A 12567-nucleotide genomic window follows, 5' to 3' on the forward strand; every position below is an offset into this window, starting at 1 on the left:
TGCTGGCTGCTCATGCTAGCTGCTGGCTACACACGGTAGCCCATGGCCACCACTGCAGCAGGGGCTGCAGCCTACGCGTGGCCAGCGACTCGGCAGCCCAGCTCTAGGTTGAGCTGTTGTTCAGCATCTTAGCTGTAGAGAGCAGTGTCACTGGCCCTCATATGTGAGATCCCAACTGGGGCCCTCTGGCATCCCAAGCCAGCTCTTAACCAATGCTCCACTCGGCTGGCCCCCAGCAAATTCTTTATATAAGAGACTGCGGTGAAGGATGCAGTCTGTGGCTGTGAATGACAGTTCAACCAAGTAACCTTGCCCTAATAAATACAATGTTTAAACACAGTAGTGTCCAAAGTAGGATGGGGAAGCATGCAAGACAGTACATTAGAGTGCAAGAAGGAAATATTACCACATATATTATTTCTTACCTTATGCTATTTAAATTTTCTTTTTTACCTATAACAGAGTACATACATCATTCATAAATCAAAAAATGTATTTTGGGAAGATGTTGATCAAAAAAATCTTACTCATGAAGTACATAATCAAAAAAATGTAGAGAATGCTGCTTTAAACATAAACATAAATTTAAATATAAGTGTTGCTGAATAAGGTAGCCATATTTCCTTAAACAACTTTATCTACATTTTTATCTTATAGTCAAATTTGATAAACTTCATAGCTTTGGAATTTTATTGGATGTTTATGAATTGTTATTATTATGGTAATTAATACTGTATTATAATGCACAAGCTTATCATATAGTTATTAATGTTATACATTTAAAATATATATATGGTATAATAAGCATAAGGCCAGTATTTCTATTACTTAAATCTGTGGGGTTCCTTTTTATTTTCAGATTTGATTTGAGCTCATTTGACATTAGACTCATCATCTCTGGAACAACATCTCACTTTTCTTCCGAGGATGAGTTGCAAGAGGTTTGTGATTCTCTATTGCTAACAATTTAAAAATAAACGTTCAAGCGGTAGAATTGAAAATAAACTTAGATGTGACCTGGTTTGAAGTTCTCATTTTACTAAAAGAAGATTAGTTGTTTTTTCAATGTCGCATAGCAGGTAAACGGAAGGCAAAGGACTCAAACCTGTTAAAATACGTGTTCATAGCATTCAAAATGAAAATTACCTTTGAGAGATGAGTCCTTTTGTGTTATTTTGTTCACATTGTATCATCATGAGTGACTATATTGAAGTTTGGAAGACTCTTTAAAGATTTTAACAAAACTGCTGTTATTGGTAATTCTACTTTCTTTTTATTTTCTTTCCACAATAAATCTTGAATTTATTTACTCTTGAAGCAAATTTGGAATTCTAGAACTTAAATCTGGCTCGCAATTTGCTCTGTGACTTGGTTTAATCACAACTTCTTTACCCACAGTGTACTCGCTTGTAAGATAAGGATTTATCATTCCTGTCTTTATTTATTGTTTGAAGATAAAGTGATGACTATGCAAAAAAAAAAAAAAAGAAGGAAACAACCTTTTGGAGGTTGGCAGAGAAAAGCTTGCACTTGTGTTTGTATAATTTAGGAGCTGTTTCGGAGCCCTTCGGAAAAGAAACTGTTTTATGAACCAAGTCAATAATTTTTTTCTTGCTTATTTTTCAGGTGCAACTGTTCTTTGAACCTCTTAAGGCCCAAGGATCACATCTGGATGTTTTTCAAATTGTTCTGGAAACCATATCCAAAAATATTAAGTGGCTGGAGAACAATCTTCCTACTCTGAGGACTTGGCTACTGGTTAAGATTTAAATGGTCAAAAGAAAGAGTATACCAGCTGCGGGTCACGTTTGCATGAAATTGGCAAAGCTTAAGCCAGAGTTACAGATATTTTGTCTAACCAGGAAGAAGCCTCAACGAGTCATTCAGTGCAGTTTCCTACTGTAAGCTATGGTCTCTAGCTGACTGATGTATGATTCTGGGTGTAGGAATAGGCCAATTTGATAGCCTATTTAAAAGTAAACTTTCTGAATAATGGAGATATGTGGAGATACAGATATAGACATATAGATATAGCTGTAATAATTTAGCCACAACACAGATGAGCTACATTGCCTCGCGTTTTTATGCCACTCTTTTGCAACTTGGCTGCTTTTTAATCTTGCTGAGCATCCTGGCGCTTGCCTAGCCAGTTTTACTTCCAAGGAGACATAAGCAATCCATTAAAAAAAATCTTTCATTTGCATCCTGCCATCTTCCTGCTCTCTCCCCTCCTTCAGCTCAGCCTGAATAAGCTTGTTTAATTCTTACCATTCATGGAAAATCCGAATCAAATGTGAAGCATAAGAATCAGGACTACAGAGACTTGATCACCAAACCTCAGATTATTAAGAACTGTGTGTCTGGGTTTACCGAAGGCCTCTTGGTTGGATGCACACCTTCATGAAGAACCTCAAGGAGAGCCTTTCTAAGTCATCGCCAAATGAAGAAAAGTCTGCAGTCGCAAAGGCACAGGAGAGAAAGCCGATGACACATCACTTAAATCCAGACACTTGCACTTTTAGTAAATCTTTTGTAAGTTGCAGAATTAGATTATATTGTGTATATTTTGGGCTAAGTCATGGTTTAATGTAAATAGTTAAATATGTCATCATAGACTGTAATCCAGTTTTAGCATATCTTCATGTTTTAAGGGAACCTCTTGATCTCTGAAATGCTTTTTTAGATGTTTCTCTTAATTGTTTGAATAAGGCACTTGGAATAAAGAAAACAGCCCTCTAGATACAGGTAGTAAATTTAATAAATTCATGTTCCTACATATGAATCAGCATGAAAGTATAGATCAGTTCTAGAAAGATTTGAATCAATGCACAAATGACTAATGTATCTGGGTTATTAAGGGAAGCTGGGGATGTTGGGGCAGGGTTGGCATGGAAGTGTTATACAATTGCTTCTGGAGTGATAGCATAAAGGCCTACAGGCCTTTTTCAGTCAGAGACAGAATACAGCTTGGATGAACCATGAGCATGACCCAAAGCATGTTTTGTTAAGTTTGTTTTCAAATCATTTCTTGGAATCTTTGAAGCATCTTTGACTCCAGATTTGACCTGATCAAAATCCTGCCAAGGTCTATATAACACCTTAGTGATAGCTCTCTATAATAATTATACATACTTTAGCAAAAAGAAACTGAAAGAGTAAAGAATACTGTTTTTTTCCACCAAAATAATATGTAAATTAAGCAGTAAAATGTGTATGAGCTTTGGTAGAACTATGCCATCCATATCTCCATAAATAAGCAAAGTTCTTTCTTTTGTTCAGTAACTTGCCTACCATAAATTTCCAAGTTTTTAATGGTCTTCTCTTTAGCTCCTTACTTAAATACATTTATAATTTCTCAGATTCTTAAAAATAGAGTACAGAAAGGAGCAAATTTATTATTTCATGAGCATGAACATGAGAATGAATGTATCAATAATGTTTTAACAAAGTATTTTAAAAAGAAATGTGGGCTGGCTGAGTGGCACGTTGATTAGGGGTTGGCTTGGGATGCCAGCTCTGAGCAGCAGGGCCCCAGTTCGGATCCTACATTAGGGCCAGTGCCGCTGCGCCCTCTACAGCTAAGGCCGCTGGACGTGGGCTGCTGTGAGTTACCGATGATGGTGTAGGCTGCAGTGGGGCTGCAGTGGGCTGCTGTAAGCTACCATGTGTGGCCAGCAGCCAGCGTGAGCTGCCAAGGGCCACTGTGAGCAGCCGTCCAGTGGCCGGCAACTGATCTGCCTCATCCGGGGAGAGTGCAATGATAATACCAACATGGGCCAGTGAGGCGACATCCTCCACAACTAGACTGAAGAACAAAAGGACAGCATCTTGTCTGTTCCCCTCCCCCAATTCCCCAAAAAAATTAAAAAAAAAAAAAAAAGAAATGCATTGGGCGGCTGGTTAGCTCAGCTGGTTAGAGCGCAGTGCTCCTAACACCAAGGTTGCCGGTTCAATCCAATTGCACCCTCCACAACTAGATTGGAACAACTACTTGACTTGGAGCTGATGGGTTCTGGAAAAACACACTGTTCCCCAATAAAAAAAATTTTTTTTAAAAAGAAATGTATTGTACTTATTAGTGTGGTATTTCAAAACCTTTATGCTAGATGCCAGACCCCCAACATCAACAACACCTTGACTAAAGTTAGTTTTACTTTCTTTTACTCCAAATGAACAAACAAGTTATATACAAGATCATGAATAGCTAATGAAGTGAACAGACACGACTTCTTTGTGCCTCCCTGATTCCCCACAGAGCTCCGGGGAGAATTCTGTCATTTCCACAGCCCTCTCAGAATGAGAAACCTTGCAGGTCAGGGGAACCCCCCACCAATGGCTTGCTCCCTTTTAGACTTTGTGTGGGAGAGAATGGGCACAGCCTTCAAGAGTCCAAATTATCACCATGACGGGAATTTGTCCTACCTCCTGTGCATACTTCTGCATTTCATTTCTGGCTGTGTCATTGGGCCTGTTGGAGGTTAGAGAGAAACAAAACTGGCAAGGAACTACTGCAAGAGATCCTGATTTTGTGAGGGAAGTTCCTGGGGTTTTTTGTTTTGTTTTTGGAGTCGGGGAAGGGTTTATCCCAAACTACCGGGACACCCCTCAATAGTCAGAGGAGCTAGTTTTCCACTTGAACATGAATGCCTACCAATCACAAGGTTGTTTAAAATGGTCACATGTTTTACTCTGCAACAGCCCTTTACTTATGTTCATTATTGACCTAACCTTTCTTGCATTTAGCCATGTGTCACTATGTTTCATTTCAACATATAATGGTTTACAAATTTTACATTTACAGACTTTAAGTCAATCACTTATTATATTGTCTGCTTCCTGAAACCTTAATCTCATCAAAGTCATGTCTCCAAATCATAAAGGAAAAAAAGGTGAAAAGAATTATGACGGGTGGCCGGGTGGCTCAGTTGGTTAGAGTACATGCTCTTAACAACAAGGTTGCTTGTTCTACTCCCTCATGGGATAGTGAGCTGCACCTCCCTGAAACTAGATTGGAAAAATGGTGACTGGACTTGGAGCTGAGCTTGCGCCCTCCACAACTAAGATTGAAGAACAACAAATTGACTTGGAGTTGATGGGTCCTGGAAAAACACCACATTCTCCTTCCCCAATTCCCCAACACTGTTCCCTTCCCCAATTCCCCAAAAAAATCTTAAAAAGAATTATGAAAGAAGTGGGTTTGCTGGGCTGAAGCATATATATATTTCATAAAGTCCAACATTTGAATAGTTAGTACCAGATTACTTTTCTGAAAGGGGGTGTTAATTCACTTTCTTCTGACCTTTATACCCTGTACTAGTCAGTACCAAATGTTAATCTCTTATATCTAGTAATACTTTCCATGGTAAAGTACAGTTCCTTCAGATATTTACATAGCTGTGCCACTAGTTTCTTTTGATTCCTATCTGCTTAATAAATCTTTTTGTATCCTGTTACTTAGAAGTTTTCTGTATCCTTTAGTTTCAGATGAATCTTTTGTAAACATATTCTACCTGAATTTTGTTTCCTATTATGGTCGCCATCTTGGGCAGGCCCAGGTTTTGTCACCTCCCTTCTCAAAGGCATAAAAACTAAAGCTTCAGATGCCCTCAAGGTGAATGCTGACTTTCACTTTCTGCTTATCCCTCAGGGTTCTTGCCTTCACTTTGTTTTTGAAGCAGGAGTATTTCTTACTAACTTTCTAGGACATCAGTGCACTAACACAATTCTAATATATATTTTATTCTATATTTTTAGTTATTTTCAGCAAGAAGTTCCATCAGGATACCTAGTTTAGCATATTCTCAGAAGCCATAATAATTTATTTTCTGACATGCAAATGCCTAGCTCTTTTCCATATGAGGCTCCTTAGTATGGAAATTGGTTTGCAGTATTGACTGTGTAGTATTGACTTCTCATAAATATGGTTGTGGGATGCCTAACACTGTATCATACTTAGGAATTTAGCGGTATAAACAGATCATTTGTTCAAAACTTATATCGGAAAAATTTGCCAATATTCATAGGGAGAAATGGTTAGGAAGTCTGAGAAATGCAGAGTTAACTAGCAAGATAGTTAAACATTTCTATGTCTCAATCACTTCTACAAACTTTACTTCACAGCCATAACGTCCAAGATCTTTTTCTGATTTGTTCTCCTTTCCTCAGAAGTTCTCATCTTCTACCATACTCCCAGATAAAGTCAGGAAACCAGTTTTCTATTCTCAGTACATGACTCATTAATTCTCATCTCTAAGTATTTATACACATGATTTCCCACACTTCAAAGCCCCTGTGTTCGTCCGTCTGCTGAATTATGCCATATTTCTTTCTTTCAATACAACATTTTAGGTTCATACCTCTGTAAGGAAGTCCCATGTTACTACTACCTGGCATGTCCCTTTAATCATCCAAACAATACCTCAGTTATAATTACAAACCTCATTTTAAAGTTTGCAGAGTAGATTGCCTCAGACTGAAGAGATACAAAGGACATTATTTCTCAGTTTTATAACCATATTCCCCTTTAAAAACTGTTTTCTAGTAAACTGAGTTTGAAAATTCTAAGTCATTTCTAATATTTTGAATTGGAAAGTTGGGAAAAGGATAGAACATAAAACTCAAATATGGAAAGAGGTGAGAAGGGGTTTGGGGAACTTTTTCTAAAGAAGAAACAATTGTCTCTATGGTACAATGCTGTTGGTGTATAATTTTATTTTCTTTCTATTCATACCTCCAGATGTAGACCTGAAAACAAAAAGCAGGAATATTAGAAGGACAAACAGAAATTTTTAGCTGGTTGAGGGTAAACAGGTAGAGACTTAATTGATAAGGATTAAAGAAAAGGTCTGGCCTGCAAAATCTATGTGAGCCAGACAGAAACCACAGGAGTCAGACCTTGTGACCTGGATGAGTTAATTCAACACACCTTCAGGGGCTGAATTAGGGTCACTTCAGCAACGATTTAAAAGTTGTTCGTTAATGAGAGGCTGTTTTAAAATTATGTTCTATATTCTAGAAAAGTCGTCACCAAGGAGGAAAAGCAAATTATTCTTCTACCTTCCAATAACTGTGTTTCTGGGAAGTCTAGCTGTTTGTATTTTAAGGTCAAGGGGAATATACCAACTGGTGGCTCCTCTGTCTCACTTGAGGACCAAGAAAGAAATAACATCAGCAGTTTTGGCTTTGTAAGTCCAGATCTAAAAAGTGCTGCCTAAAAAAGGAAACATTATAGATTTTCTTTCAAAATACATCTCCCCTTATATAGTTGCCTTTTCTTCTATAATTATATACCATCACAGATCCATTCCTTTGGGCTACAAAAGTTAAAATATTAAATTGTAACTCATTAGTCATGCTTTAGTGTGACTTTGTGTGTTTTTTTGTTTTTGTTTTTTTAAATTAATACTTATTTCTTTACAGCTAGCTGAGAAAAGTGCCCCAAGGAGAGAGGATCCTGGAGCTGGTAGAGGGGATTTGGAGGTGAGGGCTGGAGGTGGGGGTAGGGGGTGGATTCTGGAATGAGGACAATACCCCCAGAAAGTACTGGTTGGGTAGGAAGCTCTGGAAGGAAGCATCTGTCACTTACTCAAGGGTGCTGCATACAGGTGGCATTTGATAAATATTTGTTGACTGTGTGAAGCAGCACCTAGAAATAAGAAAGGAAAATAAAAAATGGAACCTAGAATAACTGAGAGACAAGCCTACTTGGCAATTTTTCCCCAGGCTTGTCCTGCAAGTACATGATTATATATATGCTTCTGTGGCATGTAATATGCAGTATGTGTATCATATATCCTGTGTACTAGTCCTGATTGGCTCAATGTATTATAAGTATATTACAAGCAACACTTCAGCTTCTGTTTTGCTTTTTGTTCTCTTTGGTGCTCTGCACACCATGGGCACGTCACAAATGTTGCTTTCTGACTGACAGCTTGCTTGTGCTGGCAGCTATCAGCCAGCGGGAGGGAAAAAAGCATCTGAGTCAGCCCAGAGACAGCCAAGAATCACAGTCAACTGTAATCTTCTGCATAAATATTACAGGACTTTCTCATGCTCAAAAACAAACAAAAACCTGAAGGACACGTTTTATGGGAATGAATCTTAGGCTCTATTTCAGCATGGCTGTAAGAAATGAAAATGAAAACTGAATCTGTATCTTCAAGAACAGAACCATCTCCCTAGAAAGAGCAAGTAAATAAAAAGTTCCAGCTAGGTATCATTTCTAAAAACATCTTCTACATCTTCTGACTTTTATTGAAGAGAGCCTGTGATTGGTTCTCATGGCTGGAGCAGGGCCCACTCTCCCTGCCACTTCCTGGTCCAGTGAGGCCCCATCTGACCCAGGGCTTGGACATCAGCTCAACACCAAACCTTGGCTTCTTCAGGACATCATCATTTTAAGTTATCAGTTTGGAATATGTCAGCATTTTATACATGTGTTTGCTTTTGCTTTATACTTTGTGAGTCTAAACTTTTTTGCGTGTTATCTACATGGTATTAAAGTTGCACAATTTACGCTTAATAGTAATAATAGCAAATACATCTTTAGTGCTTATTTTCAAAGCATTTTCAGTGTGTATATTCATCATATCCTCACAATAACCCTAAGAGGGGGGTACTTGTGCTCAGTTTATAAAGGAGAAAATGAAACCCAGGGAAGTTTAGCAACTTGTCCTAATCACAGAGGCAATGGTTCTTAATATATTCACAGAGCTGTGCGCCTATTAACATGGTCAATTTTAGAGCATTCTCATGACCCCAACAAGGAGCTCTGTACCCATTAGCAGTCACTTCGTATTCTTCCCTTCCTTCAGTTATAGGCAACCACTAATCTGCTTTCTGTCTCGATAGATTTGCCTAGTCTGGACATTTCATATAAATGGAATAATAAAATATACGGTCTTCTGTAACAGGCCTCTTTAATGGACATCTGTATTGTTTACACTTTTTGGCTATCATGAATAGTGCTGCTATAATCATTCATGTACAAGTTTGTTTGTTTTTAGATTTTTTTAAATTGGGGAATTGGGGGATGGGAACAGTGCTGGGGAATTGGGGAAGGGGAACAGACAAGTTGCTGTCATTTTTCATTTTTTGTTCTTCAGTCTAGTTGTGGAGGATGTTGCTCCACTGGCCCAAATTGGCACCATCATTGCGCTCTTCCCGGGCGAGGCAGATCAGTCGCCGGCTTCTGGACGGCCGCTCGCGCTGGCTGCTGACCGCTCACGCTGGCTGCTGGCTATATACGGTAGCCCATGGCAACCCACTGCAGCAGGGGCTGCAGCCTACGCCGTCGCGGGTGACTCATGGCAGCCCAGCTCCAGGTTGAGCTGTTGTTCAGCATCTTAGCTGTGGAGGGCAGTGTCACTGGCCCTCATATGTGGGATCCGAACCGGGGCCCTCTGGCGTCCCAAGCCAGCTCTTAATCAACGTGCCACTCACTTCACTTGGCCAGCCCTTCACGTACAAGTTTTTGTGTGGACATAAATTTTTAATTCTTTTGGGTATATATTAATATGTAGGCATGGAATTGCTGGATCCTATGGCACCTCTCTGTTGAGCCTTTGGAGGAACTGTCAGACCATTTTCTAGCACAGTTCACCACTTTATATTCCCACAGCAGTGTATAAAGTTTCCAATTTCTCTACATCTTTGCCAACATTTATCATTATCTGGTTTTTAATTCGAGCCATCCTATGCCTGTGGCTCACCATACTGTGAAGCGCTACATCACTATGTTTTGATTTGCATTTCGCTGTTGACTAATGATATTGAACATCCTTTCATGTGCTTATTTGTATACCTTATTTGGGGAAATGTCTATTCTGATCCTATGCCCATTTTTAGTTGGATTGTTTGTGTTTTATTATTGAGTTGTAAGAGTTCTTTATATATTTTAGATTCAAATCCCTTGGGAAGGAAAGGATTTGCAAATATATTCTGCCATTTCGTGAGTGTTTTACTTCTTGATGCTATCCATGGATGTCAACTCTTTCTTGACACTTATCTTCAAATTTATTTCTGTTAGAAAGATGCTGTTATGATGAGTTGAATTATGCCCAGTCAAAATTTTTATGTTGAAGTTGTAAGCCCCAGCACCTCAGAATGGGACTTTACTTGGAAATAGGGTTGTTGCAGTTGTGATTAGTTAGGATGAGGTCACCCTGCAGTAGTGTGGGCCCTGATCCAATGTGACTAGTGTTCATATGAAAAGGGAAAATATGGACACAGACATGCATGCATGGAAAATGCCATGTGAAGATTGGAGTTATGCTACCACAAACCAAAGAACTAGAAGCAAGGAGAGAAGCCTGGAACATATCTTACCCTGGTGCCCTGTTCTTGGGCTTCTAGCCTCCAGAAAATGATGAGACAATAAATTTCTGTTGTTTAAGTCACTCAGGTTGTGGTCATTTTTTTTACAGCAGCCTCAGTACACAATACAACTGCCTAAGATTTATTTTTCCATTTTAGAAGTTACTTTCAGGTCAGATTTCAAGGTTTAATAATATACCCTGTCTTGGTTTGTAATCCTAATTATATTAACCAACTGATTATGTGAAGAATTGCATTGATTTGGGCTCTATTTTTACTTTTCTATACAGTGTCAGGGTTTAAAAAATATTATCAAAATATTATTAAAATGTATCTGTGTTCATGACATTTAGGTGGCCTACTTTGATTGCTTCACCCCTCTTTTCCCTTCTGAATAAGAAATGACTTTGCCCAAGGCTCCTTTCCTCCTCCATATGAAATAAGAGAAGTTATCCTAATCTCAGCTCTTCTAAACTCCGCTTTGTCTAAAACACCAGTTGTGGTAACCCTGTTTTCAATTCCAGCGATTTGCTTAGAAATGTACAAAATACAATTTCAGCAAATAAAACCTAAAAAGAATTTTAGTGGGGGATTTCTGAGAAAAGTTTCCTTGCTCTTAAGAAAGAGACGGCAGAGAAAAGGTTCCTTCTTCCTCCCTTGATGCAGCCTTTTTGACCACAGGGCAGACCGTGTTTCAGAAAATTGCTCACAGGCCGGACAGAGTGAGAAACTGGGTTCTTGATGAGGCTGGAGAGTGGTGACTGGAGACTGCCTTATCTCTGGATGTGTTATGTGAGCTGATAAACTCCCTTATTGTTTAAACTAGTGTATCAGGGCTTTGCTTGTGTATTCCAAAGCATCAGAACCCGTTGTACATCACTGTTCCTTCCTGATAACATTTCACTTTATTTGGCTGGATCTTTCTGTTAATGTCTAAGCTCTATAAGGGCTCTGTTGAATAATTATCCTGCTGTTCCTAGTACTCTAAATATTGCTTAATTTGGTATAACTGCAAACATCACTAATTGATGCCGAGCCTGTGTGCTGCAAGTGGGTTACAGAAGGAATGAGGTATTGACTCCTCCAGTCTTTGGGGTGACTGAGCAGAGCCTGGAATAGCTGGAAACCTCATGGTGATCCTCCTTGTCTTGGCAGCAAGCAGTATCCTCCATTTATTTAAGAGTGCCGAACAAATATTCTCAAATGTGTACACTGAATTAATGTATTTTTATTGCTTATTTAAAAATAATTAGAAAGGATGTTTCATAATTCTAAACCTAAAGTTGACATGGAATATCAATATATTAAATTGCAATATCAATTATTAATGGAATAGCTTCCTAGTAGCCTGAAGTTAGCTGTAATTCTCTTTACTCCACAGTCCTTCCATAGATGATTGTCATTGACCCTAACTTCTCTGTGGGAATAGAGAAGTAACAGCAAATTCTGGAGCGCTGGTTTAGAACACAGACCACCTGAGTTCCAGTCTACGTCTGCCACTGGACTGCGAGTAAATCATCTAACTTTTCTAGACTTCGGGTCCCTCATCTATTAAATCCAGGCTTGGATTAGCTGATCCATGGTATTCTACTTGCTTTATTTTGATGAAAAAAAAATGTTCATATTCGTTAATTACCAAGTTTTTACCTTTTTAAATGTATAAATAAATGCTGTTTGTTGTTCAGGGAGTTCACATTTTCCCTTTCATGCTATTTATTATATATTATAATTAACACTCCAAATTTTTGGTTTTCAAACGTTACATGGTAGAGAGCAAGGATTCTGCAAACAGATGGGTGTAGTAGATAATATCCCACTACCTCCTCTGATAATGAATAGTAACTTCATAATAACTTAAAGTAGTATGCCCTTAAACTAAAGAGGAAGTTCTGTGTGGGAGAGTTGGAGGAGGTTAAAGGCTGAAATGTAACAGGTTTCAGTAGTGAATTTGTTAAATTGTATTTCCTCAAAATAGCTTTGTGAAGTGAAATGTAAAATAGTATCCCCCTCAAAAAAAAAACAACACAGAATAAAACAGAACAAAATTCATTATTATTCTTTTGAAGGTAGACACCCTGAAACATTTTGGTTTTGTATATTCTTTTATTTTCAATACAAAACCACAAGTCTTTGAAAGGTCCTTAATGTCTTTGAGTGTGTGTGTGTGTGTGTGTGTGTGTGTGGCGGGGGAGGGGGGACTGGGTGGGATAGGAGGCAAGAGGTTGGCAAAGAGAAGAAGAGAAGATAAATGAT

General features: G+C 38.6%; 1 protein-coding gene across 1 annotated transcript in view; it reads left to right on the top strand.

Annotated features, from left to right (window-relative positions):
* ERAP2 (endoplasmic reticulum aminopeptidase 2) overlaps positions 1–3518 on the top strand; it is a 43682-nt gene extending 40164 nt beyond the window's left edge. The window contains 2 exon segments of the mRNA XM_019656272.1: positions 860–941; positions 1627–3518. Of these exon segments, the coding sequence (XP_019511817.1) occupies positions 860–941; positions 1627–1770 (226 nt within the window). The 3' untranslated portion in view covers positions 1771–3518.
* The last annotated feature ends 9049 nt before the right edge of the window (positions 3519–12567 follow it).

This window comes from Hipposideros armiger, unplaced genomic scaffold (assembly GCF_001890085.2).
Source record: "Hipposideros armiger isolate ML-2016 unplaced genomic scaffold, ASM189008v1 scaffold_257, whole genome shotgun sequence".
Lineage (NCBI taxonomy): Eukaryota > Metazoa > Chordata > Mammalia > Chiroptera > Hipposideridae > Hipposideros > Hipposideros armiger.